This window comes from Pungitius pungitius, chromosome 10 (assembly GCF_949316345.1).
Source record: "Pungitius pungitius chromosome 10, fPunPun2.1, whole genome shotgun sequence".
Taxonomy (NCBI): domain Eukaryota; kingdom Metazoa; phylum Chordata; class Actinopteri; order Perciformes; family Gasterosteidae; genus Pungitius; species Pungitius pungitius.
Genome location: NC_084909.1, coordinates 17,448,910 through 17,476,431, shown reverse-complemented (window position 1 = coordinate 17,476,431; position 27,522 = coordinate 17,448,910). Strand labels below are relative to the sequence as shown.

General features: G+C 51.6%; 1 protein-coding gene across 4 annotated transcripts; it reads right to left on the bottom strand.

Annotated features, from left to right (window-relative positions):
- Positions 1-377: 377 nt before the first annotated feature.
- Positions 378-27,522, bottom strand: tbc1d4 (TBC1 domain family, member 4). Of its 4 annotated transcripts, none has more exons than XM_037488567.2 (23): positions 26,470-27,522; positions 16,916-17,044; positions 16,581-16,818; positions 16,008-16,252; positions 15,273-15,362; positions 14,705-14,809; positions 14,465-14,597; positions 14,295-14,386; positions 14,104-14,214; positions 13,711-13,833; positions 12,889-12,948; positions 10,746-10,963; positions 10,164-10,316; positions 8,343-8,500; positions 7,997-8,209; positions 6,189-6,350; positions 5,946-6,104; positions 5,733-5,833; positions 5,510-5,653; positions 4,011-4,170; positions 3,755-3,924; positions 3,498-3,674; positions 378-2,886 (listed from the first exon to the last, which is right to left on the bottom strand). In XM_037488567.2, exons 1-23 carry the CDS (start codon positions 26,866-26,868, stop codon positions 2,656-2,658), a joined length of 3,771 nt encoding a protein of 1,256 aa, XP_037344464.2. In that variant the 5' UTR covers positions 26,869-27,522; the 3' UTR covers positions 378-2,655. The 4 variants fall into 4 exon arrangements, with proteins under 4 accessions (XP_037344464.2, XP_062420795.1, XP_037344469.2 ...); XM_062564811.1 differs by having other exon boundaries at positions 10,746-10,960; XM_037488572.2 differs by lacking the exon at positions 10,164-10,316 and having other exon boundaries at positions 26,470-27,521.

Genomic DNA, 27,522 nt, shown 5'->3' with positions numbered 1-27,522 from the left:
AGAATTTCCTTCCTGCTAATGACCTAATTATTGAAAAACCTTTAGCTCATCATTAGGATCCATTGAAGACAGATATAAAGCATGTAATTGCTACATCTTCATTTAATTCAGTGAACTGACAAGCAAAGACAAACATTCATTTTATTCAACAGAATGTGGCTAATTCCCAAAAGTACAGTACTCTGTACAGTTTCTATTTTTTCCTTGTAGAGAACTGGAGTTATTTTAGGTGCTAACAAAAGTTCAACTCTTGAAAGGTCTTTTTATAGACTGGAAAACTGTCGAAGCCCACCTTGGCCTTTTTTTACGCAATAATGCGGATAGCATTTCAGCAGTAGGGCAGGAAAGGAACATGAGGGAAGACATTTAGACATGAGTAAAACAAGGCAAGGTCAAGTTTATTGAAGAATTCACAACAGTGTTTTGGTTTTATGCGAAGCCCTTGTATTGACAGAAGATAAAGAATTCCCTCTATGATTAAGTGTCTTCTTACAATGCAGCCATACAAGCACTGTTTAGTAACCTGGGCTCGCTGTTCAATAAAGACGCTTTGCTGACCACATTGGATGATGACAAAACAGTGTCAGATCTCCAATTAATGGAGATTGAAGGCCATCATTTGACTTTGGCACAAAAGAATACAGCAGAGAAAACAGGTCGGCCAACAGTCTTTTTAAAAAAGTTTTTACTGCAAATATTTGGTAACTTTTGAAGCATTTGTCATAGAAACCAGAAGAAAGTTATTTAAAACACACATATACATAATGCACCGATGTGTTTTGGATGAAATCCTACATGTTTCATTCATTCTCTTCTTTGGTTTCAAAAGGTAAAATTAATATTCTACACAAATACTGTAGATGAGCATAACACCACAGAAGGACAGAGGCCTTACTTATCCCTCCACAGCTTTCAAAAATGAGTGCTTAGCAGGAGACTATTTCTGTTATTTATTGGTACAGAATCTCATCTGCGTCACCTCTGTCCTTACAAGAACATTTTACCAAAATAGGGAGCATCAGGGAGAATTCGTCGCCATATCATACGTTTCACGTGAGCAAGTGGAGCTCCTTTAACTCGGCATCGCAACGTTTAGGCACGGCCCTCCGGGTGCATGATAGCGCACCGCACTGAAAAACAAAAAACGCCATCACATTGTGTGCCGGAGGCGTCTGCCGGGGCTGAAGTTTGACAGTAAAGCTTTACACAGGCACTAAAATGTTGTCACCCAGCGCAAGGCGAGGAAGACGCGGCTGGTAAAGTGCTCTCCGAGTGATAAGTCGTCACCTTGTTTTTTTTTCTTCTGTTTTTTTATGTGCATTCAGGGTGCATTTCAGGAAGGTGGCGTGAAGCCCAGGCCTGTGTTGTGCTCAATCAGAACAGGCGACGGTGAGTCAGACACGGGGGCGGGATGAAAACCAAACGGAGGAGGGAGCCAGGGACGGGCTTTGAACTCCTCTGAACCGTCAGCCCCATGCAGTCAGACGGTCCACGGCTTGTTTGCTTGCATCTGTGTGTGTGTGTGTGTGCGCATTACGCAGCATTGGGAAACACCCAGCCACACTAAACAACAACAAAAAAAAGAAGATTTAACTTGAGCTCCTGTCGTTTCCTTTGCGGTCTCTTCGCTCACCTAAACCCCCGAGTTTCGCTGCAAACATCAAACCGCCTGTACACCAACTCGCTGTCCCACCTTCAAGAAGCACAGGAAGCCAGGGCGTCGCCAGCCAATGCCAAGCTCCGGGGGGGGGGGGGGGGGGGGGGCGACAACAACCAAGAAACGTCACGCAGAAGCTTGTGTGAGATCTATTTAGATCACTCCTTTTTTCTCTCGCCTTGGCGTCTGAACAGCAGCGCAGAAAACAAGGCGACGCCGCGGTCACTCACGCAGGAAACCCCAAAATGCACACGTCCTCACTTCCTGCCCCGTGAGACTTCTCCCGAGCGCCCATGTTAAAAAGGTCTTTCACATGACCGGCAGCGGTGCGGTTTTTCGAGCGGCAAGCGCACCAGACCACATGTGTAGTATATGTAGAAGAAGCCTGATATAGAAAAGACGCGCACTCAGGTGGCTCCGTTATTCTTTGGAGGGAAATGGCATTCAGTTCATGGGGGGGACGTGATAAAACACTCTGAGGGAGGCTTTCCATAACACGTTCAAAAACAACAGGTAGTGCGCACACACACACACACCCCACGCACCCACGCACACACACAATGGCTATATGATCCGGAGGTCCAAAGGATTGTTTGCAAACAGGCAACTTTGGACTGCTTTTGTGGTGCAACAGAGACCGGTGGCGAGTCCATAGAGGCCGATCACTAAAAACAGGATGTGAATGGGGAGGATGTTGCACATCTTGATCTCACCTTTCAAACTGGCAGTGAGACGGACGAGACGGGGCAGGGAACAGTCTGTCTCGCTCACATACACACGACGGAAACCCTCCTCCCACTGTTCTGCTGCGCGCCGATGAACACCACGTAGATGTTTCCAGCCCAAAGTCCACACGTCACAAGCTCGCGAGGCCCCCTCCGCTCCGCTCCTGTGCAGCGGAACAACAGCAGGACCTGGAGCCCGCTCAAGCATTTACTGTTTGTTCACTTCATTCTCTGCCCCCCCCCCCCCCCCCCCAGCCACCCCCCTGCTCGCAATCAGGGCTTCTTGGCTGTGTTTTTGGCTTTCCCGTTGGGTCCCGTTTTGATCTGGGTCATCTCCACATCTGTCAGGGCGTCAGGGGGAAGGCACGAGCGCATGCGTTCGATGGTCTTCTGGTGAGCTGCCCTGTCCTGCTCCAGAGAGCGAATCATGTGCTTCATTTTGCTCTCCCGAGACAGGAAGTTCTCCACGCTCGTCTCCAGCGTCTGGATCTTCTGCCGCGCAGCCTGGAGGACAGAGGGGTCGCGCCTCAGTAAGCACAGGGGGTGGGGGGTAAACAACAAGCACTCACGTTCTGAGGAGTCCACTAGTGCGACTTTGAACCAGAACCCCTGCGTTAAATCTGATATTTGATATCACTGTGTGTTTGTGCAGAATCCAGGCGTCGCTTTGCTTCCTGTTGTTCTACTTCTTTCTTAGTCACCAAGTACGAGAGCAGCCTGATACCTCTGTGCCCCGGATAAACGCGAGGACCATCAGGTGTGCCTTTAGCGGCCCTGCTGCAGATTCACAAACAACTTATCAAAATGTCAAGAGCATTCGGGGAACAGTTGGTGTTTATTCTCGTTGATTTGCTGTTATTTTCATTGAATTGTGTTTTAGTGCCATCTATGGGCAGTCTGAGGTATTAGCAGTTATCTGTATGTCCAAACAAGAATGTTGTTCAAAAAAAGGAATTATAAACTGACCTCTACATGTCCATTCCCTGAATGATCATTGATTAAAATAAGTAATATTGCAGATTATTTACCCAGCATTTGCAGTTGTTTTCCAAAAGTCTATCCAGTGGTGCGGGTGACAGGTAACATTTGGGGAGTGCCATTCCTCTCTTCCTTACCTGAAGCTTCTCCAGCAGGTCCATGTTCTGTTTCTTCAGCTGCACATTGGTCTTTTCTAGTTTGTCGAGCCGGTCCGATTCGTCGGGCAGCGGCCCGGCTTCCAACATCTCGTCCTGCAGGACGTGGTACTCCACCTCGTACGTGTGCAGCTGCTTAGAGATGTCCATCTCCATTACCTGGAAAGCAACAGATTACTGCACAACGTGCACAGTGTGACATTCACACAGCGACACAATTTTAACTGCCCACTCTGTACCTTGGCAATGGTCTGCTCCATCTGGGTCTGAGAGAGGGCAGGAAGGGTGGTTTTCAGATAGCCCACGATGCTCTCGAAGCTGTCGCACTCCACTATCTCCCCCTCACGGCTGCTCAGCAGACAGAGGGCCACTTTGAAGATCACCTCGGTCCCGTGGACGAATACGAAATCTGAAACACGCACACGTTAGTGGGCATCGCAACAACAAACACCAAACCCTTTCGCACACTTTTTCCCCGTCATTCTAAGAACGCACCAAAGACGCGGGAGACAAAGTTGAGCGGGAACTGCGAGGCGAAGAGGGTGAGGAACCAGGGCGCGGCGTAGAGGCTCGGCCCGATCTCGTGCTCTTCCAGGTGGTTGTAGAGGTCGCGGTGGTAGTCGTGCAACAGTCTGGACAGCTGGTACATCTGGACCTGGCATGACACGCGGAGGCAAACGTGCAGGGGCATAAAACACGCTTACATACACACGCATGTTCAGACAAAGACACAGAATAAACTGGAATATCTGGATCCGCAGGCAACGCAGCGACCTGGGGAGGACCCTTCACCCTCCTGGAGCAGCACCTGCGCCCAGTCTTGCCCAGACACGCGTTTAGGCCCGAGCAGTCAATGTACTACAACGGTTCCGTGTGCCGCAGTGAAACAAGGTCGATAGAACAGGGAAGCAGAAGTTAGCCCGAGCTAAAATTAGACCGTTATCAGTCTTACAATTTCCTGACGGTTACAAAGACGACAAGAAATGCTTTTACCTCCCCGGCGCTGAGATGAACCGGCTCCACCTCGCTTTGCTCCTTCAGAGAGCAGGGAGTAGTATGCTCGGCTCAATGGTTAACCCGCTAAGGATTAAAGATTACCACGCCTTGGGCTGCTTTCTCACCCCGCTGGTCAGCTGATGTTTAACAGGAGCTAACAGAGCAGGCGTGCAGGTGTGGCTCGAATAAGAGGTGGAGACACTAATAACACGACACGAATGTGCTAAGTCCAGCGTGATTGACAGTCTCAGATACACACTGTGGAGGTTTTATGATCAACCTAAATAAAATGCCGCATTTGAAACATTTTAGCTTCCCTGGTGAAGCGCTGGCTGTTTGCGCCCCTTCTTTGGTGCTTGCGTTCATGTTCGGAGGATTTCATTCCCCGCTGCGCTGAATCACACTTTATTATTTACCAGGCTGGTTGAAGCTGTGATTTGTTCGGGAGCAAGAATCGCGGGATTACTCTTCACACTGAAAGCCATTTAGTCAGGCTTCACATACCGCATGAGAAAACGTACTTAAATGTGTTTGGGCCGTTTGCTAATGGAAGCGTAGATACTGCAATCCCACCAGTTCTCTGGGAACCCAAGAGGATTTCTTTACCAACGACACTGAAGCTGGCTTTTGTCGAAAGGGAAATAGGATTCCTCTCTTTTCCCAACTGGCTTTGGAAAGAGTTTGATTGACAGAGGGCTCATGCGTGTCCTTCTCCAACCGAGATTCAATTTGCTGCTCCTCAGATGAGGGTCAGGTTAGTGTTTCGACCTCTGAGATTTGAACTTTTGGGTCTAAATGCACTATTATTGAACAATTTATGTATTTTAATAACTGCTAATAGCATCAGTTTATCAAGCTATAACGTGACATTTTTACTGTTGGGCTATACGTTGAGCGGCTGTTTCGTGAGGCCTTGCACCGGGCCAACCGACATTCATTTCCATAATCATTTTCTGTTATTTTGTCCTTTTCCAACAGCCAGCCATCCCTGTACTGACCTGCAGAGAGACCATGTCGGGCCTGAACTGCTGCCTGATCCCGAGGTCGTACATGAGGAACTTCAGCATGTCGAAGGCCTGTTCTTCGCTCATGTGCAGCAGCAGCACTCCGGCCACAAAGCTGATGCCCTGGCAGTAGCCGACCTGAGGGGCGCACACACACAGATTAACACATAATATTCACTGCACTGTGGCAGAGTAGAGACAGGGTCAGGGTGTGCACCTCTGTATCCAGCAGAGAATAGGCTTTCAGGAGGTTGTAGAGGGAGAGCTGCCCTGCGCCCAGCTGGGCCGAGAAGTACTGGTGTGTGGGGAAGGTCCGGCCTGAGCGAGGACGACATGACGCTTGTCAACACTTATGGCAAAAAAGAGCATCTGCGAGCGATTGAGCGTGTCAAGAAGGAGGAGGAGGACCCCTCTTTGCGGCCGTGCCCACCTAGGTCCACCAGGATGGAATGCTGCTGGGCGGTGAGCTGCTTCAGCAGGTCTTGGTAGGAGACGTCCAGGGCCTGCTGGCGCTGGGGCAGCCGGTGGCGCAGCCGGTACTGATGAGAAAGGAGCAGCCAGACCTCCCCGCGCCGGCTTTTGGGAACACCTGCACCCCCAACAATGATCGCTCACTGAGTACGGGTCGCACAAAACACACATACCAGCTCTTCACAGAACGCACATCGCTCACCTTGGCAGAGGGCGGCGTACAACTCCTCCTTGTTCTGGGCGAGCGTCGTTCTGCCGGGGGCTGTCAGCTTTCTCTCCCACAAGGCCAGCGTTTCTGCGGAGCTCTGGCCCACTTCCTGGTAGTTCAGCTTCATCTTGCGGATGTGCAGCTCGTCCCTGCTCGCTGTAACGCAACCACCGGGAAAGAAAGGCAAAAGAAAGAGAAAGAGAGAAAGTGAGACAATGGAACATATTCATACATCATTTTGACAAGGCGGAGTCTCCTGATCGCAGCAGAAAATCAAAAGACCAACAACAACATTTGTAAACCCGGCAGGGTTAAAAGAAGGCAGAACTAAGAGCAAGTGTGGGAACAGTGCCTCACGCGTTTTGTCCCCCGTTGCCATGGAGAGCCTGCTGTGTACACATTAAAGCCACAATAGCCACATTGACACCAAAGATCCATCTCCATTATGCTGGAGGCGAGGAGAGGCTACGCACAGAAAGAAAAGGTTCTTAGATGGTTCTTTAGAAGGCAGCGTGGTTCCACAAAGAACCATCACCTTCTAAAGAACCATTTTATGGTGGTATGATGGTTCTACAGGTTTTTCATATGGTTCTTGAGTTGGTGAATGGTGGGGGATGGGAAACACCTCTGTGCGATGATGTTCGCTACACACTCACATATATACATACTTTATACATTTTTTAAAAATTGCCTGAGCGCCTCTCTTCCCTGTTTATAGACAGCGAATATGAATCAAGGTTGTGGGATAGACGTACAGCAAAATCACCATAATCGGCCCTGAACATGCGAACAGAAGAAGCTGAAGGAATAGAATAAACAAACACCCCGAATCATGCAAACATCCATCTGCCTTGACCCAAGGGCTGATATTATAAGGCTTACCTTCTATTGAAAAGGGTTATTCACTTAGGCCCTCAGACCAGCATTGATGTCATGATAACAAACAAAGGGAAAGAGATGTGTTGGTATACAAGTAATATAGTAAAATCTAATTTAATATAGGCTTATATTTTATACTATCTATACTATAAAAAATATATTAAATAAACTATAGTAGTATAGTTTAATCAAATATATTACGGTATGGAATAATATAGAGTATAGTATAGTAGTTCAATATATTACAATCAGGCAAAGTATAGTAGTATAACATACTATAGTCATATAATGACTTTCTCTCTGTGAGAACAAGTCTAATCTTTATCTAGCTAGAAAGATGTAACAAGGTCACAGACATTTGGAAAGTGAGATTTAATTCACTTCCCTGTGAAGATGCATTTTCTGATAAGGCGTTTAAGAGACTCCAAATAGCCTCGACCTTCTCCTCTCCATTCCTCTGCTTACCCTCAGAACTATCTGAGATGATGCTTGTGAGAGGAGAGAAAAACAAAAGGAGTGCCAGAAACACACTCTGGGAAAGCCCCCTAATAACTTGGGCCGTAAGAGGGCAATATTTATAGGTGCTACTTGAACTGTTAGGTTCGGTTCCTCCACATTGGTGCCACGGAGCGCGTGCTCATAACTGCGTGCACATGCAAACCGAAACAGTTCACTCATATAGCCACCGCTGCACAATCTCCAACCGTGATGGCAACAACATCTTAACAACAAGACCCACTGTGAGTCGGTTTCAACAAGCACGGCCGCGTGACGCTTCATAAACGCGTCTGCAGAGGAGCAGGTCCACAAAAGGGTTCCTCTTGTGTTCTTCTTGGGACCGATTTGTCCCCCATGTGACCCGGGCCTGGACTCGTCCTGGGGCGATTGTCATACCTCATGCGCACGGCACCAATGCAACTTACCCTCCAGTCTCTGGTTCTCCTTTTCCATGCGCAGCAGCAGGATCTGCTGGTGGATGGCCGTCTTCCAGAGGGCCCGGTAGTCGGCGCCCGTTCTTTTAGGCCTCTCCCCAGAAAGGGGGTTTCCCGCCGGGAGCAGCGGACGGCCCAGAGGGTCCAGACCCGAGCCCGGGCCGTGGGGAGAGAGGGGCAACAGCTCCCTGCTGCCATGGTGGTCTGAAACGCAGCGTCAACAGGAAGCACGTTGAGAAAATGCATCTTTCCTGAAATATTACTAATTTAATGAGCCTCTGCTATAAGGCGCAGGAAGAGGATCCTTTCGCAACCGGGCCGGGTCGGGTTACCAGACCTGAGTGCTGCATCGAGGCGGGCTGCTTGTTCACGGGCGAGGCGACCCTCAGGAAGATCTTCTGTCTCCAGGAGACCCTGCGGGGGGTCGGGGGGGGGCCCCCGCTCAGCGAGTCGTTGCTGCAGGCGGACAGGGTCCTCTTCCTGCCTTCCCCATTGCTACGAGAGAGGAGAGCAGCGTCACAGATGCCCCGGGCAGGCGGGTCAGGTGTCGGCACGCGCACGCACGCACACGCACGCCCGTCTTTCAGCACACAGACGCGCGCACAGATATTGTTACACAGGGTTCTCATCAGCAAACAGACGAGAAGTGATCGAGGCTGCGGTTAGACGAGTTGAAACCATGCAGCGGGCATTTTGGATGACGATGTCCATGTTACTATTAGGGCAGAAGGTAGTGTCGTTAGGTCACATGAGCATGCGTGCCCGGTGGTCTCCTGGAAAGAAATACCTCTGTTAGTGAAGAGGAAAGCGGGTAACTGAGCTGCCGGATAAATTCATGTTCACCGTTTCAAGTTATTTATGTTTGACATTTATCGAAGCCATGGACTCACGGCAGCCAACAGCCAGACAATGCAGACAAAGGGAGCCGTGTCCGTGGAGAACCTGGCAGGCTCTACTAAAAAAAGGCCCATTTCCACGGCGTAATAACTAAAATAACGTGCGTACTCGTGTGTAGGAAGTTCCCATTTGAGTATCACTAAAAAAAGCTGCTGGAAGATGTCAAAGGAATGCTTTATGACGTTTTGCAGGACATTATGTGAATTATGCAGTAATTTGCACTCGTGCGTTTAAATACCTTGCACTAGTCTCTTTATATTGATTTAGGTTCTCTAGGTCAAACAATGTTTTCATGCGCAGAGGATGGCTCACAGCCACAGCGCTTGATAAGCTTGGTCTGCGCGGCGGCGCCCCCCCCCCCCCCCCCCCCCTCCTCTCCCCCCTTCAATCGGGAGCGCAGTGGAAAAACAGGAAGGGATCTTGGTTAAGAAAAATGTCAGTGAGACCATTTTGTTTACTCTCACAGCTGTTCCGCACAGATCAGGTTAAAATCCCTCTTTTACCCTGTTGAGAGAAGTCACAAAGTAGAAAACAGGACTGGAGGTAAGTGATCTCAGTGCAACAGATAAAGCAGCCTTTGAATATGTTGGCACATTCACATCTACGCACTGCAGGTCAAGGCTTGTTTTTCAAAAAAGGTGCCGTTTAGGAAATTGAAACGATCATTTGTATTTCGGTTCAGTAGCGGCACTCGGAGGGTTGGATCGCTGCTGGAGGAGGAGGACAAACACTCTGTGGAAATGCCATTTTACGCTGCCTGCTCCACTGAATCTCATTCATAATGCAAATGTTGACTTTTACTCTCTGCCGTGTGAGTCGTGGGTTCTTGCTTTCTTCAAACATTGAGATTAGCTCAGGGGACACCGGCAGCAACGCCGAAGTGATGCATAAGAGGTTCCTGAGACATCGTGGGTACCAGGAAAAGGTTAATAAGAGGCAGGCATTACACATTAAATACAGCTTTGACGTGCAAAAGAAAATGCACATGCGAGAGAGGAGACCAGCTACCACTTCTACTTCTGAAATAATTAGGAAAACAGGGCGACTCCAGGGACACAAAAAAAAAAAAACGTCTGGAAATAGTTTTTTAACTTGATAAAAAAACAAGCGTTAACTTAACGAGGCAGAGAGAGGCCGGGTGTTAGAAGGTTTGGACAGCCAACGCGTTCACATGGCTACAGCCATCCCAGCAAAGACCCGCACACCCCTCCCACCCCTTAGTGGTCCGGGCATCAGTAGTGGGGACAACCCCCCCTCTCACCTCTTGAGGCTCCCACTGTCTGCCAGGGAGCTCAGGGAGCCCAGCGAGCCCTGGTAAATGCTTTTCAGGAAAGTAGGGGCGGAGAAGGAGGAGGGGAGGCCGAAGGTGGACTCGCTCTCCGAGACGCTGCGCGTTCTGGACGCGGCCGCGGGCCTGGGGCGAGCCACACAGCAAGTGCCCGCAAATACAAAAACACAACAGAACGTTAAGCGAAAAGAATGCGCCTCTCGGTGGGAGCCGAGGAACGCGCGAGGGGGGGGGATCGGAACGGGGACAGGAAACCTGCCGCGCTATTGTTCAGGGAAAGAGAGAGTTAGGAGGGGGAGAGAGCACGGCAAATAGATGACACCGTCTGCGTATCCATCCGAGGTCAACGCAACCTTTACTCAGCCTCAAACTCATTCAAACCAAATCAACAGGTTCTGATTCCATAGGCTACGGAGAAATAGTCAAAACACAAAAAGCTCACTACTGGGGAAACATTTTAGCCCATTTCAAAATGTGCAAAGCCTCCAGTACTGCAGCCAGAGGGGCACGCGGTCCTTTCTCCCCCCAGGTTGGACGTAGAGAGGTGTAAGTTACCTGCCCTGCAGCAGCTCGGGGTTGACGGACTGCTGTCTGTGCAGCGGAGGCTGTCTGCCCCCCCCGCTCGGCTGGCCCTCGAAGGAGATGCGCTTCTTCACAGGCGGGTGGCTGAAGGTGTGGGCACGCCGGCGGAACTGCTGGCCGGATTCCGGCTCGCCGTCGGGGAAAGCGGGAGGGGAGCCCGGAGGGGAGTGACCGGGCGATTCCTCATCCTGCTTTGGGGGGGACGGAAAGAGGTCAGTCCATAGGCGAAGAGCTTTAGCCGTAATGTAGACTCGTGAGATGTCAAAACAGGGTTGGATGACAGAGCGGAAACAGTGACACAATAGTGCATGACAACAAAGTCCTTTAAGATATTCTGCACAACCACGCAGCTCAATCACCCGGGTTCAAGCAGCTACGGGTAATTATTGCATTTAATAGCTCTGCAAGTCAAACCACACATGCTGGTAAAAACAACAACGCAGCGGCTCAGCGTACCGACACTTACCTATTTTCGCGTAAAGCTAAGCAATGTTTCAGGTTGAGCTCCCCTCAAAACTCATGGACTCAGAGTTGCCTTCCGCCTGGCAGAACAACACCCACATCTATTGTATTCTAATGGGCAGCGTCACGTGACTCGCCGCCTCTCACTGCGATTGGTGGGGAGGGTGAAAACCCTCCAATCTCCCTCCCTCCCCATCGCTCTGACAGACCTCCCTCTCTGACATGGTAGATCTGACATGGAACAAGATGATAAGCGCAATTTGTGCTGCTCCTCTCAATACACAAAGAAAGAAAATAATCCATGCCGATTCCACTATCTCAAAGGTCTTTGCAGTGCTTATCATATTGTAGGTCGGAAAAGGGTCTGTTGGCCTCATGAACACGTGCAAATCATGCCAGATGTCAGCAGAAAGTGACTCAGATAAGGGCAAAGGAAGTGGGGAGGAAGCCGGGACGGTTATGGCTCAGCAGAAGCACAACTGGACATCCTGACTTGAATTTCCTGCTCGACACCAGAACCCTGACGAGTCCCACAATCGCTGGGCAAAGGATCCCCATCCTGAGTCACTAATGTGGCAAATAGGGGCGCAGGTGAGCCTTGAAAGAGAACACGCCAGATACTTCTTTGACATTCAGAATATGCACGTTGTTTCATAAAGAAACGACATACAATTCTACATTCTTTCCTCATAAGTATAGCTGTTCTGTGTAATTGTGATTCTAAGGGTTTGGTGACAGTAAGAGCAGCTCAAAGAGATCCCACCACTTGGATATGCCTCTCAATGGCTGAGCAAAAGTGGCAGAAAGAATCAACCAATGAATGGAAAAGACCGCATTTGTATGGCGGATAAGTGACTCTGGTACGGCAGTGACCCGTCAATCACAAGGTAGACCCGCTCTAAAGCTACTTTACGGTCCATTTTACACAAAATGGACTATTAATTCAATGAACATGATGCGGTATTGGAAAAGACTTGAGAGCATGAACTCATGTTTACTGAGGGAATTAATCAAGAGACAAAGTCTTTTTTCATAGACTCCTATTCAACCAGGCTAGAGGAGTTGCCCCCTTCTGCTTTAAGACAGCGCCAGCACCTGGTTGGTGGCAACCTTTGGTTCTGAAGCCGATGCCTTGTCTTCATTATCTTGCTGTATGAAATGTGTGTGAAATGCTCCTAACTGGCATTGGAATTCATGAATTTTGGCCCAAAAATCAGTTCATCCTTCAATACGGATGCCGGCTGCCAAAATTACAGATGTTCCCTGGTCCTTCGGGAGAAAAGAGCAGACTGATCCTTTGTCTTCTACTCCGTCCACCATGCGCCCGACAGTGTGGAATATCAGTGGAATAACCCCACCATCGATCACACACTCCTCCACATTCTGCACAGCGGTGACACCGTGAAGCCAACGACCCCAAATGGTGGACTGACAGCTCTGTAGACTTACTCCCTGCTGTGCTCTTGTGTTGTGGGCTCATACAAAGGAAGGATGCAGTGCACAATCCTGCTCGCCTCCAGCTGACACAGTGGAAGGGGCACAGAGACGGACTACGACATGCGTTTGAAAGCCGCCGGGTCAAACGCAAGGATTTCCAAAGCCACTCTGGTGAGGTTCTGTGAATTCTGGTTTTAACCAGTCGAGGACACCTTACCTTTTCAAAGCTGCTGACGCTGCCCATGCTGCCCAAACGGCCCCGCATGCGACTGGCACCCTGGGGATTACACAGCACAAAACAAGTTGGGTCAAAATCAAAATAATAGAAAGTTCAGTTTTCATTTTCCAGAAAGTAATTCGACGGGAATGTCCTGACTTGATGACATTAACATTAACACCACTGAGTTGAGTCTCAGAGACAATAGCAGATGGCAGCAGAGGTCTCAGTTGACCAGCATCCCTCCACTGAGGAATTATTGGGCTGTCTCACTGGCAGATGTGGGTCAATCCAAATCCCCTCGATGAGAATGGCACAGAAACAGCGACGGATTAAAGGGGAGAAAGACACAAGGTAGACCACATATTGGCCACGCTCTGTCTGGACCGCAGAATTAAGACTCAGAGATTACATTTAGAGACATTTAGAGGGACTAGAATGGCCGCCCAGTTGTTGCCCGAATGTCCTCCCTTCATCCAGTGTGAACGGGTCATATTTGGCATATGAATCCGGCCATGAATGTGTTTTGTGAAGGCGCCGTGACCTGTGATCGGTTCATCCTCCTGTCCAAGTGGAGGCTCCTTCGCCAAATTTGAGGAAATTGCCTCAGACGAAGAGACGCCGTATGAGGCTGTACTAGGGACCTGTCAATCACGAGGTAGCGCGCACCCGGCTCTATAGTGTATTTGATTCTGGATGGACCATAATTTACTAAATTAACAAAATGTTGAATACAATACAAGCGGGACGTTGAATCGAGACAAAGGCAGGGGCGGAAAAGGACACGTATGTGGAAAAGAAAGAGCCCTTCGTGTGACCCACCCTTGCAAAGATGTTCTCAAGGGAGCTGGTTAGCGACGTGCGAGCTTTGTTCTTGAGGGCGTCCAGTTTGAAGCGACTGCCGGTGGCCGCGGCGTCCCCTGCCGACGGGCTGTTTGCTGCATTCTGGGCAGAGGTAAGAGGGGAAAGAAAAGAATGAAACAATGTGGTGAGCAAACTGCAGTGAAACCACACGGTCAAGACACTGTAGGGACCTTAACATTTAATGTGAAAGAAAGGAACTGGGTCGGCGTCAGAAGGCCTCTTTTTAGGCACCACTCCATTTTTGGCTTGGATTCCAGCGACAATGTTGCATCGTGAGTTTCCTAGCAGTTAAAGGAATGGAATCCATGACTCTGATTGGTTATCAGCATCTAACAGGGTTTAACCATCTACCTGCGGGACCTCCCCGATGTGGAGGTGGGACTTCTGTTTGGCCCCACAGAGCTGCCTCAGATGGAGAACCACCAGCTCGTTCTCCTCCTGGTCCGAGGCGGGCTTCAGCCTCTGCAGACACGGGTACACAAACGTTCGAAACACGAGGACTTGATCGCACCGTTCTCCGGTAGTGAAGGAGATGAAAGTACCTGCACGCGCTCAAAGATCTCAGCCTGCTCATTGTCGCCCAGCTGGGAGAGATATTTTTGGATAGCCAGCTTTGCTCTGGGTGGATAGAGACCTGGAAAACAGAGGAACTGAGAGTCAGACTCCTTGTTGGTGTTGTGCAAACTCGGAGGGGGGGGGGGGTTCACCTCACCTTCGATCCGCTCGCAGAGCTTGTGCAGGTCGTGCATGGGGCAGGCTTCGCATATCTGGACCTGGGTCTGGTTGCTCTGCAAGGCCGCCGCGGTCGTGAAGGCCTGCTTCAGGGTCAGCATCACCTCGTCCACCTGAGTGGGGATGGCGGGGGGGGGCAAGCAGGCGCAAGGACGGGGTTAAAAGGCCGGTAGCGGATGAAAGAGCGGAAGCCCGAGGCGACGTCTTCGGCGCGACTCACCAGCGACTCGCTGGCACACTGGAACACGTAGCACACGTATTGACTGGGCCCGGCCTCGCAGTGGTCGCGGCCGATGAATCCAAAATGGTCGGACCGCTTGACGCCCTGCGTCACATTTTGAGGTAAATAGGGAAACTAGAATGAATCGCAGACAAGGTAAAAACGCACTCTAGGACCTTTGCATTCAGTCCTGCGTTTCAAATCCATTAGGCTGCATCTCAATAAAAGTGCACAGGCCACAGACCCCATAATGGCTCTTTACATCCCCCATTTCCGCTTTTCATTACGTCCACGCTAGACAGTGCATTATCTTTACGCTGGGTGTCTATTTAAAGAAATGGGATTGCATGTACAGGGAAAAAGGAAAGGGAAAAAGAACATATTTCTACTTCATTGAAGAATGAATGAAACGGATGAAAATAAAAAGCGAGCTGCGCTGCAAAGACAGGCTGTAATGAGGTAGACGTCAAGGGCACTAATGCATTAAACCTGCCTTATTGCTGGGACTGCAGCAGAGTAAGAAAAGAGAGGCTTTCAGTGTAAATGCAGCGAGTCAAAATAAACCAACCTGACAGCACGATGAGATGTCTTTGAAGTTCTTCTCCAGCACCACGGTTTTACTTTCTGGACTTATCAGATTAACCTCAAAACGGCCCACCTAGAAAATAAAATTGAAATAAAGAACTATGGGGCCAAAGAGATTCATGCACATAACACATAACAATAACGTCTCCACACTGATCTCACTACTCCGAGCCGTTCAACGCACACATAAAAGCCCACTCTCAACATGGAGGTCACCAAGTCTGCATCAACGATTTTTCCCACAATTGACTGCTACGCGTCGTATCATATTGAACGGCGTGCTCTGGTTTTTTAAATTAGCTTTGTGAGAAATGGACGTGGTGTGTGAGGAGCGGCGGCTGGCTGACGCCACTTTGAAAGTGCACAGAAGTAATTGACTTGTGGTGGCAAGACGTGCAGAGCTAAATAAAGAGAGCTTTTCAAATGCAATATTCTAATTAGAATCTATTGCAATAGTAACACAAGATAAAATAGTTCAGGTGTTCGTCTATACTGAAAATATATTATAGCGCCCCGGGTCTAACTAAGTACTCAACCACAAAGCAGTTATCTTTTAATGAGGGTACATCGCAGTTACAATAAAGCTCTTCAGTCTCAGGGCTGAGTTCTACCAGCTCCAGTTATCTGGACACACAGATAAGAACCCCCCCCACACATCAGCAGAAGGGCAGCCCATCATTACTTCTGGAGGTCGACTGCCCCGTTAACCCTCCTCTACCTGGAAGAGCATGGTGCGGTTCTTGTCCGAGTCCGACGGCTGGACGTGGTTCGGAGCGCTGGAGTGTCTGCGGCGTAGGGGGCCCATGATGACACCCTCCCCGGGCCTCCGCTGCAGGCTCCCGGCCAGGCTGCTGCAGCGTGCACGGAACTCCTGGGGCTCCTCGAACCCGGAGTCCTCCAGGATGCATTCTGGGAACGCTCCTCGCAGGCCGCTCTGACTGCCGCCGTTGGACGCGCTTTTACCTGAAACACCCGCAGCAGACTAGTGTTGATTTACACTTACAATACTTCTCCGTGCACACATGGCCAATCGGAAGAGTTTCTACTCCCGTTTAATCAACTCATCAACGTTTTTAATACATGCAATAACGGAGAATAATACAATGATGTTATATACCTGCGTGGAAATAATGTGTTTTCCTTGTATATATAGTTTGTATTTCTAGATGAATGATTAACTGAAAAAAATCACACTTGCTTTGACACCATGGTATCTGGCCTTTTGAGATTAGACCTGACAAACTAAGCAAAATAAACTGTTCAATCCTAACAACGCGGAGGGGGCTCTCACCTCCACCTCCGGTCGTGTCCTCCACTCCAGGGCCTTCCGTGTGTTCTATGCGCTCATTCAGAGCCGAGGAGATGGGCTCTCCTCCCCCCCCCATCTGGAACTCCACACAGGCTCCCTCTGTGGACCCTCGCCGCCCTCCGGGCAGTCGCTGGCGCTTGCGCTCCACCTCGTGCAGACGGAATTTGTCGATGCAGTCATCGATGAGGGTGACCGCAGCCTTTTTGTGCAGAACTGTCACCTGTTTTTTGGGGGATTTCAAATGATTTGTATCATCGCAATGGGACCAAATTAAATGGAAAATCACTTAAAAAGACGAGGAGCGCATTCGTTCGCACCTTGCCACAGTAAAGCACTTCAAACTTCTGGGAGTTGTAGAAGGCCTCGTCCGCTTCCTGTTTGGGCTTGGCGTCTGCCTTTAAGGCCGATTTGGACACTTGGCGAATGCTGCTGATCACCTCGGAGACCTTTAAGAGAGGAGAGTGGACAAATGGGAGGACATTAACAAGGAAAAGCGTAACAAAAGGGGGAAAGGGAAATGAACTGGACATTTCTCTATGAATAACTTAAGTCAGTACTCAACAACAAAGCAGGTATCTGCTTCGCTAAAACCCCATTAACTCCAAAAGACAGTTTTGGACTTGTTTCTATGGTGTTTAAAGTCACATCATAACCAATGTAGGGGTTGGACACACGTGTAGACTAAATGCACAAAGAGCAGTCACAACATCAAAACTATGTTTAGACTTGCAGTTCACACGTGAACTTGTTTTGATGAACAAATACCGTGACCTGACCTGCAACTTTAAATAACTCAAGGCCAGAATAAAAAGGAGAGGGGCAGAGTGTAGGTGATGTGGGTCGTTCGGGCTCCGGACAAAGCGACTCGAGACCTTGGTCGTGCAGAATAGTGCTTTTATTTTGTATTTCCTGGGGAAACTGTGCCGGCGTCCGGCTCGCTCGTCGTCTCCTCTCCCCCTCGCTCGCCCCCGCCTCACTGTTATATGTCGGGGAGAGCACACACACACACGTCATTATCCCCAGGTGATTGTTATTATTCTCACCTGGCACTGTTCCCCGAGCCACTCCCCCTCTCTCCCCTCTGCAGCCGGGCTGAAACCACGCCCGCCACCACATACCCCCACCGCCCGACTTAGGCCGGGGAGCCGTCCGGCCTAGCTTACTCCCCCCCCCCTCCCTCCAGCGGGCGGGAGAGGAAGTCCGCCACGACCATCTGCGTCCCCGGCCTATGGACCACCTTGAAGTTAAAAGGCTGCATGGCCAGATACCACCGAGTGATCCGGGCGTTAGTATCCTTCATGCGGTGGAGCCATTGGAGCGGGGCGTGGTCCGAACAGAGGGTGAATGAGCGTCCCAGGAGGTAGTAGCGCAGGGAGCCCACCGCCCACCGGATGGCCAGGCACTCCTTCTCCACCGTGCTGTACCTGGCCTCCCTCTCCGACAGTTTCCGGCTGATGTAGACCACCGGGCGGTCGACCCCCTCGACCTCCTGGGACAAAACGGCCCCCAGCCCTCTGTCCGACGCGTCGGTCTGCAGCACAAAAGGGAGAGAAAAGTTAGGTGTGTGGAGGAGTGGCTCCCCACAGAGAGTCTGTTTTACCTTCTCAAACGCCCGCTGGCACTGCTCCGACCACTGGACCGGATCTGACGCACCTTTCCGGGTCAGGTCGGTCAAGGGGCTGGTGAGGTCCGCAAACCCGGCGATGAACCGTCTGTAGTAGCCTGCCAGCCCCAAAAACCGCCTCACCTCCTTTTTCGTCTTGGGGCGCGGGCAGGCTGCAATTGCCGCTGTCTTGTCTACCTGGGGACGCACCTGCCCCCCCCCCAAGTGGTACCCCAAATACCGTACCTCCCTCCGTCCAACTGCACACTTCCCCGGGTTGGCGGTGAGCCCGGCCCGCCTCAGCGACTCCAGCACCGCGTCCACCCGCCGCACATGCTCCGCCCAGGTGGTGCTGTGTATGATCACATCATCCAGGTAGGCGGCAGCATACGCGGCGTGCGGGCGCAGCACCTTGTCCATGAGGCGCTGGAACGTGGCCGGGGCACCGAACAAGCCGAAGGGAAGCATGGTGAATTGGTACAAACCATACGGAGTGGAGAAAACTGTTTTCTCTTTGGACTCTGACGACAGGGGAATCTGCCAGTAGCCCTTAGTTAAATCCAGGGTCGTAAAAAAACGTGCAGTGCCCAGCCGGTCCAGGAGTTCGTCGACCCGGGGCATTGGGTAGGCGTCGAATCGTGACACGTCGTTTACCTTGCGGTAGTCCACGCAGAACCGCACAGTCCCATCCTTCTTGGCCACCAGAACGATGGGGCTGCACCAGGCGCTGTTGGACTCTTCTATTACCCCCATCTCCAACATAGCCGCTAATTCCTCCCGGACCACTTTTCTTTTGTGTTCGGGTAGTCTGTAGGGTCGTGACCTCGCCGTCACCCCCGGGGGTGTCTCGATTCGGTGCATTATCAGGTCGGTGCGGCCTGGCCGGGGGGAGAACACATCAGCAAACCGCTCCTGCAACTGGTCAATGTCTGCTCTCTGGTCCTCAGAGAGATGACCCTCACACGGGAGCGGGGTGGGATTGGCCGCTTTTGGCACCTCCGGCCCCAGGTCCTCTCTTTCCGATACTGTGGAAATCAGAGAAACAGACTCCGCCTCCCTCCAGGGTTTCAGGAGGTTGAGGTGGTATATTTGTGTAGCCCCGCCCCTGTCAGACCGCACCACCTCATAATCAACATCCCCCACCCGGCGTGTGACCTCGAAGGGCCCTTGCCACTTAGCCAGGAGTTTTGAGTTGGAAGAAGGAAGTAATACAAGTACCTTTTCTCCCGGTGTGAATTCTCGCAGCTTGGCTCCTCTGTTGTACAGCCGCTGTTGTCGTTCCTGGGCCTGGAGCAAATTCTCTCGTGACATCCTACCCAGTGTGTGGAGCTTTGCTCGCAGGTCCAGGACGTACTGGATCTCGTTCTTCCCGGGGCTCGGACCTTCCTCCCAGCTTTCTTTAATAAGGTCCAGCACCCCTCTTGGTGATCTGCCAAACAGAAGCTCAAAGGGGGAAAACCCGGTGGAGGCCTGGGGAACCTCGCGGACTGCAAACAACAGAGGGTCAAGCCATTTATCCCAATTACGTTCATCGTCGCTAATAAATTTACGAATCATGGACTTCAGCGTCCTATTCATCCGCTCCACCAACCCGTCAGTCTGGGGATGGTAAACGCTGGTGCGGACGGACTTAATGCCCAGTAACCCGTAAAGTTCTCCCAGTGTGCGCGACATGAACGAGGTGCCCTGGTCTGTTAGAATCTCTTTCGGGATTCCAACCCGGGAGATGACCTGAAACAGTGCTTGCGCGACGCTCTTTGCAGAGATATTGCGCAATGGCACCGCCTCCGGATACCGGGTTGCATAATCCATGAGGACTAGCACAAAGCGGTATCCGCGTGCGCTCCGGTGGAATGGCCCGATTAGATCCATGCCGATGCGCTCAAACGGGACCTCCACCAGCGGTAGAGGCCGCAGCGGGGCACGCGGGATGGCTGGTGAATTGACTAACTGACACTCCGGGCAGGACGCACACCAGCGGCGCGCGCCCGCCCGGATGCCTGGCCAATAAAATCGGGCCATTATCCGGTCTAGTGTTTTCCCGTATCCCATGTGACCCGCCATCGGATTATAGTGAGCCGCCTGGAAAATCATTTCCCGGCGGCTTTTCGGCACCAGCAACTGGGTGTTTTCCTGCCCCGTTCGAGTGTCACGACTCACTCTATACAGTCTGTCCCTAATCAATGAGAAGTGCGGGTACGACTGTGCTGCGTCAGGGCGCACCAAATGACCATCAATTTTTATCACCTGGTCGTAGGCTGAGCGTAGAGTATCGTCACGAGACTGCTCGAGTGGAAAATCTTCCATGGAGCGGAACTCGGGAACCGCCGGGGTCTCCACGGGAGGCTCCGCCGGTTCCCCCCCTCCCCCGGCGGCGTCGGACGACCTCGCGTCACCGCTGAGCACAGCACAAATACCGCATGTCCCTGTCGGTCGTGAACGCACCCCCGCAGCCTCTCCCATTAGCGTGTTAAATCCCTCCCAATCCGTTCCCAAAATTACGGAGTGCGTCAGGTGGGAGCTAACCGCGACCTTTATTCTATATTTTCTCCCCTTGAACCTAAGTTCGACGGACACCATGGGATACTCATGAATGTCCCCGTGCACACACCTAATTTTCACCCGCGACGCTTCTACCAATGCCCCTGGCCGAACCAGGCTCTGATGTATCATGGACTGCGAGCAGCCCGAATCCACCATCGCCTGGCGTGTACCCCCCTGGATTCTTACCGGAACGCGGTACGTCGCTCCCGGGCCGGGGGAGGGTGATGGAGCGCCGGCGACCCGGATCACCTGCCCCACCTCCATCAGCGGGCACTCCCTCCGCAGGTGGCCGAGCCGCCCGCACTTCCAGCACTCCTGCCCTGGCGTTTGAGAACCTCCCGTTGGGTCAGGAAGGGTGCCGGGGTTTGCTGCGGTCGGGGGGTCCCGGTGTACCGCTGCCGGCGGCCGCCGTAGGGCCGGTGTGGGCCGCCCCGCGGTCCGCTGCGGGCTCCCTCCGGCTGGCGCTGCTGCCGGTTGCGTCGCAGGCAGCGCTCCCTCCCGGCCGCCCCGTCCGCTGCGGTGCACCGCCAGGTGGTCCTCGGCCAGGGTGGTGGCCGCCTCCAGCGTCGGTGGCCGGTGGTACCGGACCCACGCCGCCGTCCGGGCCGGGAGCCCCTCCACGAACTGCTCCAGCACCACCTTCTCGAGGACGTCCGACGCTGCTCCAACCCCGTTTGGCAGAAGCCACCTGGCGGCCGCGTCCCTGAGCCTCTGCCCGTAGGCGAATGGTCGGTCCTCGGGTCCCAGCCTGGCCCCCCGGAACCGTCGCCGGTGGTCCTCCGGCAGCAGCCCCAGTCTGTCGACTACCGCTTTGCGCACCGTTGAATAGTCCCGCCGGGCCGCCGGGGGCAGCCCCATGGCTGCTGATTGCGCCTCCCCGGCTAGCAGCGGGAGTAGCCTGACTGACCACTCCCCTGCTGGCCACCCGCACGCCTCCGCCGTCGTCTCGAAGGCTTCTAGGAATGCCTGGGCATCATCCTCCGCCGTCATCCGGTGGAGGGTCAGGCTGGCCATGGCCGTTGGGGTCGGGGGTGGTTGCGCGGGTCCCGACTGTGCTACCAATTGCTCCAGGGCCTGGGCCTGCCTCCCTACCTGTGCCTGGAGTGCCCCCAGGAATTGGCGGTTGGCCTCCGCTTGGTGCCGCTGAATCGCCGCCAGTTCCCCTATCATCTGGCCCAGTGCGAGCGCTGGCTGGGCCGTCATACTATGCCCCTGCTCCTTGTTCGACATTCTCCGGTCCCCGCCGAGTTGGGCGCCACTGTAGGTGATGTGGGTCGTTCGGGCTCCGGACAAAGCGACTCGAGACCTTGGTCGTGCAGAATAGTGCTTTTATTTTGTATTTCCTGGGGAAACTGTGCCGGCGTCCGGCTCGCTCGTCGTCTCCTCTCCCCCTCGCTCGCCCCCGCCTCACTGTTATATGTCGGGGAGAGCACACACACACACGTCATTATCCCCAGGTGATTGTTATTATTCTCACCTGGCACTGTTCCCCGAGCCACTCCCCCTCTCTCCCCTCTGCAGCCGGGCTGAAACCACGCCCGCCACCACACAGAGTATTTGTAAGTAACTCGGATCAGTCAACGGCAGACCGAAGCGCTTCATTGGAAACAGAAGTGGATTAGGAGACAGTAAACGCCTGCACACTAGGGGACCGAGGACACAACAGAAGGCCCGGAAGGAATCGGAGACGTGCAGGTCACGGAGCCGGTTTCTGCGTCACTGGGTGCGTGAGGCACTTGGAGGTTGTTGAGCTCGTGCACAAAGCAGGATGTGTGTTTACTCGCATCCAGGAAAAGCAACCAAACAAGTCACGACAGACAAATGCACGTCTTTCTAAGCGCCCCCTTGAGCAATTGGGATTTCAAAAAGGCAGTCAATCTTTCAGCCCTTTTACAAAATCCAGTGTTTTCTTTATTTTGGCCAACAATGGGACTGACAGACCCCCAAGTGCCAACTCGCTAGAAGGTGAGAACGAGGGCCCCAGTCAAGGTCAGTCAAATAGCCGGGTTGGGACAACAATGAGCGCTAAAACAAACAGGGGCAATCTGATAGGACCAACCAACTGACTGTTGAGCAAACATTTTTATTATGTGGACTGAAGAGGGAGGTTATGTAACAAAATCAGTCTTACAGCAAAGGTTGTGACCACAAGCCGGAGAGTAGGCATAACAGGAAAGGACAAACATCCTGCTTTGTATGGAGTCCAGTTATTCTACGAGACACCAGAGGGATCAAATATGCCCGACTCCTGCTGTCGCTACACGAGCTATTTTAAAGTCCCGTATTCCAAGGGCTTCCCAAAGGGTAGAGCGTGTGTGGCTAGTGACAGAGAGCTGCACAGAGATGAGGAAGAAGGGCAGGTGGTGGGTGGTTGTGTTGTTCGTACATACTCGGCCATCTGTTAACTCAAACAGAACCGACCCTTGTAATCATCGAGATACTCGTGGGTGGGAGGTCTCCGAGCACCTGTGAGCGAGTGAGGGCGCATCTCTATGTCGGTCCACGGCAGATCGCCAATCCTGCTGCACCAAACTGAAAAATCTTTCCGGTTGCCCGGTTACGGCCACCAGCTCAATGACGTCTCCTTGTTACAGTGATTTAATGTGGATGTCCAGGGTAAAAGGTTGATTTACTATAGTTACAAGTTTGCAGCCATGTTTAGCTAAATTGTAATATATACACTCACTCTTTTTCTATTCATTGTTCTTGTTATAATAATGTATTAGAAATTTGCTCATTCGTGTCTGCTTATCACAAATAAAATGTTGTTTTGTCATATAAGACAAGGTAAATACAGTTAAATTACCCCAAAATGTCCAGTTCATCCCAGTTAATTCCTGCATATTTGGAAAAAAGCATTGGCCACAGTGGTGCCTTCGCCACAAGGTCTTTCAGAGGCCTCGGTGGCTGCTCTGCCGGGTCAGAAAACACCACCACCCAGGCACATTGAAGTTACTCGTGGATTATGCACGAGTAAGATGATGCCACGGCACCATTTGATTAATTATTTGCAGTCAACCTAATACAGAACCAGTGCAGGTGCTCAGCCGGCACAGACAGGCAAAGAGCTGTTTGGGATTAGAGGGAAGACAGGCCCCTCCCCCCGCTCCCCACACCCGTATCCTATTCCCACATAGCCTCCCACTGTAATGCTCCTTCCGACTGGTTTCTACATCCAACCTTCACCCGTCACTGCCCGGCTTTGTCCAACAATACCTGTGATCCAAAGCCCGTCCAAACAAGCAGCGGCTGCTTCAGAGCTCACGAGGAAACCAACATGAGGATTTTGAGTTTCCCGCTGATCTGGTGGTCCGAGGGCGCTCTCGCTGCATGGCTCACGTCACGTCGAACCAACCGTGGCACCTTAATAATATTTTGCCAAACAGTAGCTGAACACGTTGTTCTGTTGCACCATTTAATCAAACCCCCCCCTAGGGACACAACACACACCATCCCCAAAGTTCATGCGTAAATATTCTAAATAAATAAATCAGATTACAGCAATTCGTCAAAACTTCAACAGTGGACTTTTAACTATTTAACCAGACAAGGAGAATGAAACACTGAAACAGAAACCAGCCCTTGAAATAGATGCATCTCCTGTGGCTTGTGTACAACCTGGGTAAACCCTCTGGCTTCCAACATAGCCGTCTTTGTGTGGCTGGAGCTCTCCAATCCCAAGGCACCTTACTGCTTTCACCACAGCTGGGACGTCCCCCCAGTGCTTTTCCATTAGCCCGAACACAAACTGAGCACTGTAGTGTAACAAAGTTCATGTCCCAACTCAACGGCTCTATTAAAGAAAAAAAAAAAAAAAGATTGAGTCATATGACATTTGAAGCATAGGATGGTAAAACCGGGCAATATTTTCCAACATGCGAAGCTACTTTACAACTTAAATGTAACATTTATTAAGATATGGATGAAGTCATCAATCAGGAAAACCAAATAAGAATCTTAGTTTCTAATTGTGAAACGTGATCCTTATCACGGCCTGACAACGTGTCGCTGAATGATGACCCAGCACCCAGCAGACGCACGTGAGCGATTCCACTGTGGTCCAGGTCCAAGTGCGAGCAGAGGTGGGAACCACATGGGCCTGAGCTCTAAAACGAGCAGCAAGCCTATTGCTGCCTGGATGACGGCACACTGGAGATGTGACGAGACACAAATGTGTGCATCAGTCTCACTGGGGAGGCAAAATGCAACAATCAAACCACGGACGCATAACTATCCACGGCGGCGCCTTGCGCATAAGCTCTAAGAACGGGTTCAAACACATTAATAATACACAGGGAGGGGAGTTGCATTTTGAGCCGAGTTAAGATTTAAAAAAGGAGCACACACAAAATGAAACATTCACTATTTATGTAAAAAACTTTGCTTACTTAACATTTCAACTTGTTAAAACTGCATATCTTTGTCCCACTTTGACAAAAAGCAGTTAAGCCGCGCCTCTCTTCAGGATACAAAGACTTCTGTTTTATTTTTAACCTTTCACATCATAATGGTAGATGCTAGGGGTCTTTCAGCTCAGGCCCCGAGCTAGGAATAGTGTTTTTTTTAAAAAATATGCCTGTTACTCTGAAACAAGGCAAGGAGGAAGAATGTCTGAAACATAGACATTCCACCAAAGCACAGCAAAACATCTTTATGTAAATATGAATCGCCTGTAAAATAATAAGGTAATGAACTATTACTGCACCAGTGGAAAAAGTCCTCATGCATTCCACATGGTCCACCTTGCACATTCGCTCCCTCACCGGCGGCCAAACCGGTTTCGGGGTTGCGTAATTATGCCGTTTGAGGCATGCTCAAGATGCCTCTCCCCTTGACTGCAGCAAACTTTGAAAAAAGGCCAGCAGAGAGGCCCGAAGCACGTTGCCTCTCCTGCGCTCGGCCTTCGGCAGCTAAACAAATAGCCTTGACTGCTATGTCCAATGGTTTATTCGATTGGGTGGACAGAAATAGCATCAACGGGGTGAAGGACTAAGATACTTGGGATTCATATATAAAAACCCAGAAAAAAAAACTACTGAGAACTCTCTCTCTCACACACACGCAGCACAGCACAGTGGCACTACTGTTAACTCATGGGGAGCCCCGTACCCAAAAGTCTGGGACCCAAACCGTGTTTTCGGGCAAAAATAAGAAAAAGAGGCAGCATGTTTGTTTTTTTTAAACCAACTCCCATGTTCCTGACTCTTTTTGGGCTGCTTAGCACATTTCGGTTACTAACCCAGCCTGTAAATGTGCTGACTCCATATTATGCCTATATTGCTGTTGTCACACTACAGCCACCAGTTTCTCTGTTTATTATTCCCATCAAATGGACGGTGGCCTAAATACTTAATACCAAAGCAGTTCCGCTCGCACCATTGACTAATCTGCTCTGTGTGTGAGATTAAATGACATACCTATCACCCAAAGGTGTTTTCGATTTAGACATATTTCGTGTGGTGTGTTTTCACTTGCAGTAAGGTAGGCCGTAGTAAAAACCCTGACATTAGACTTTGCAGAAAGATAGAGAGCAAGATCAATAATACAGTAATAACATGTGTTATTTGATGGAACACTACTAGTCCCCTCATTATCATTTGCACAATGTCCTCTCTGTTCTCCTCTCTCTCTCTTAGAGGGAGTAACAGGCATAATTGTTGTTGTTGTTGTTGTTGTTGTGTCACGTGTTTGCGCTCTCTACGGAGGGGGGTGGGGGGACCCTACCTGGTTGGGGTCGCAGGCCCTGAAGACGTGACAGCACATCTCGCTCTCCGGGTTGTCGGGCTGGCCGCGCGTCAGGTAGGCGAAGTAGGTGAGGTCATTGCTGTTGTGGATGAAGCGCGAGACGAGCTGCGCTTTGTGCTCGAATATGAACACCGACGAGCTGTTGCTGGAGGAAGGCACGCACCGGACGAAGGGGGGGCTGAGGACCAGCTGAACCTCCCTCGGCTGCACCGCGGGGCCGCAGTCGCCCCTCTCGCTTCTCCGGCGGATCTCCGCCACCAGCCACGGCAGCATGGGCAGCGTGGTCCGGCTGTCGAGCGACGAACAGCCGACGTAGGTCAGCGCGAACCTCCGCTCCGACTTCGGCGGACTGCTCTCCCGCTCGCCCGGAGTCTCCATGTCGACCTCCGGCGGGACTCTCGGCCGAGGCTCGTTGGCTGCGACGCGGCTCCTCAAAAGACTTTTACTTTTCAACTCAAGAACCGATCCCGATGCACCATCGCCTGCAAACGACAACACCGCGCGTAGTGAGCGTGTCAGTTAGTCTGCAGCAGTCCCCACGTCCCTCCCCACGGGGGAAAGTTGCACGCCACCAAGCGACTCGCTACGCGCATGTGCTCGGCCCGGAGATCAGCTGCATGTCATCCGAAGTCACTCTTTTGATCCCAACTTCCCACTTTTCTCTGGCCCCGTCCTCCGCCGTGTGCACGGGCAGCGACCCAAAACGACGGAGCGACCCGTGCTTGGCGCGGCTCAGCTCGCTTGGCCCGAACGCGTCTTTGCACGGCTCCCGTGTAAACACAAGTCACCCGGAGGAATCTGGTTTCTTTGACCCTGCTGCTGAGCGCACAACGGGGCGGCGCGCCACAGACCCAGCCCTCGAGTCCTGTCCCACCGCGGATCAGCCGTGGGGTGGGGGTGGGGGGGGGCTCCCTGTTTGTGTTGTTATTCCAAAACACACAAGGGTCCTCGCACGCGTGTTGGTCGCCTCTTCTGCGGTGTGTGATCCCGTCTTCCACAGAGTCCTCGTGAAGGTGGAGCGGCTGTGTCCGC

Excerpts from the sequence above, each read along its gene's own strand:
- tbc1d4 (XM_037488567.2), bottom strand. The coding sequence starts at position 26,868 with ATGGAGACTCCGGGCGAGCGGGAGAGCAGTCCGCCGAAGTCGGAGCGG. Across the intron at positions 16,819-16,915 it reads AAGTGCTTTACTGTGGCAAG|GTGACAGTTCTGCACAAAAA; the intron begins GTGCGAACGAAT and ends CCCAAAAAACAG. Across the intron at positions 15,363-16,007 it reads ACCGCACCATGCTCTTCCAG|GTGGGCCGTTTTGAGGTTAA; the intron begins GTAGAGGAGGGT and ends TTTATTTTCTAG.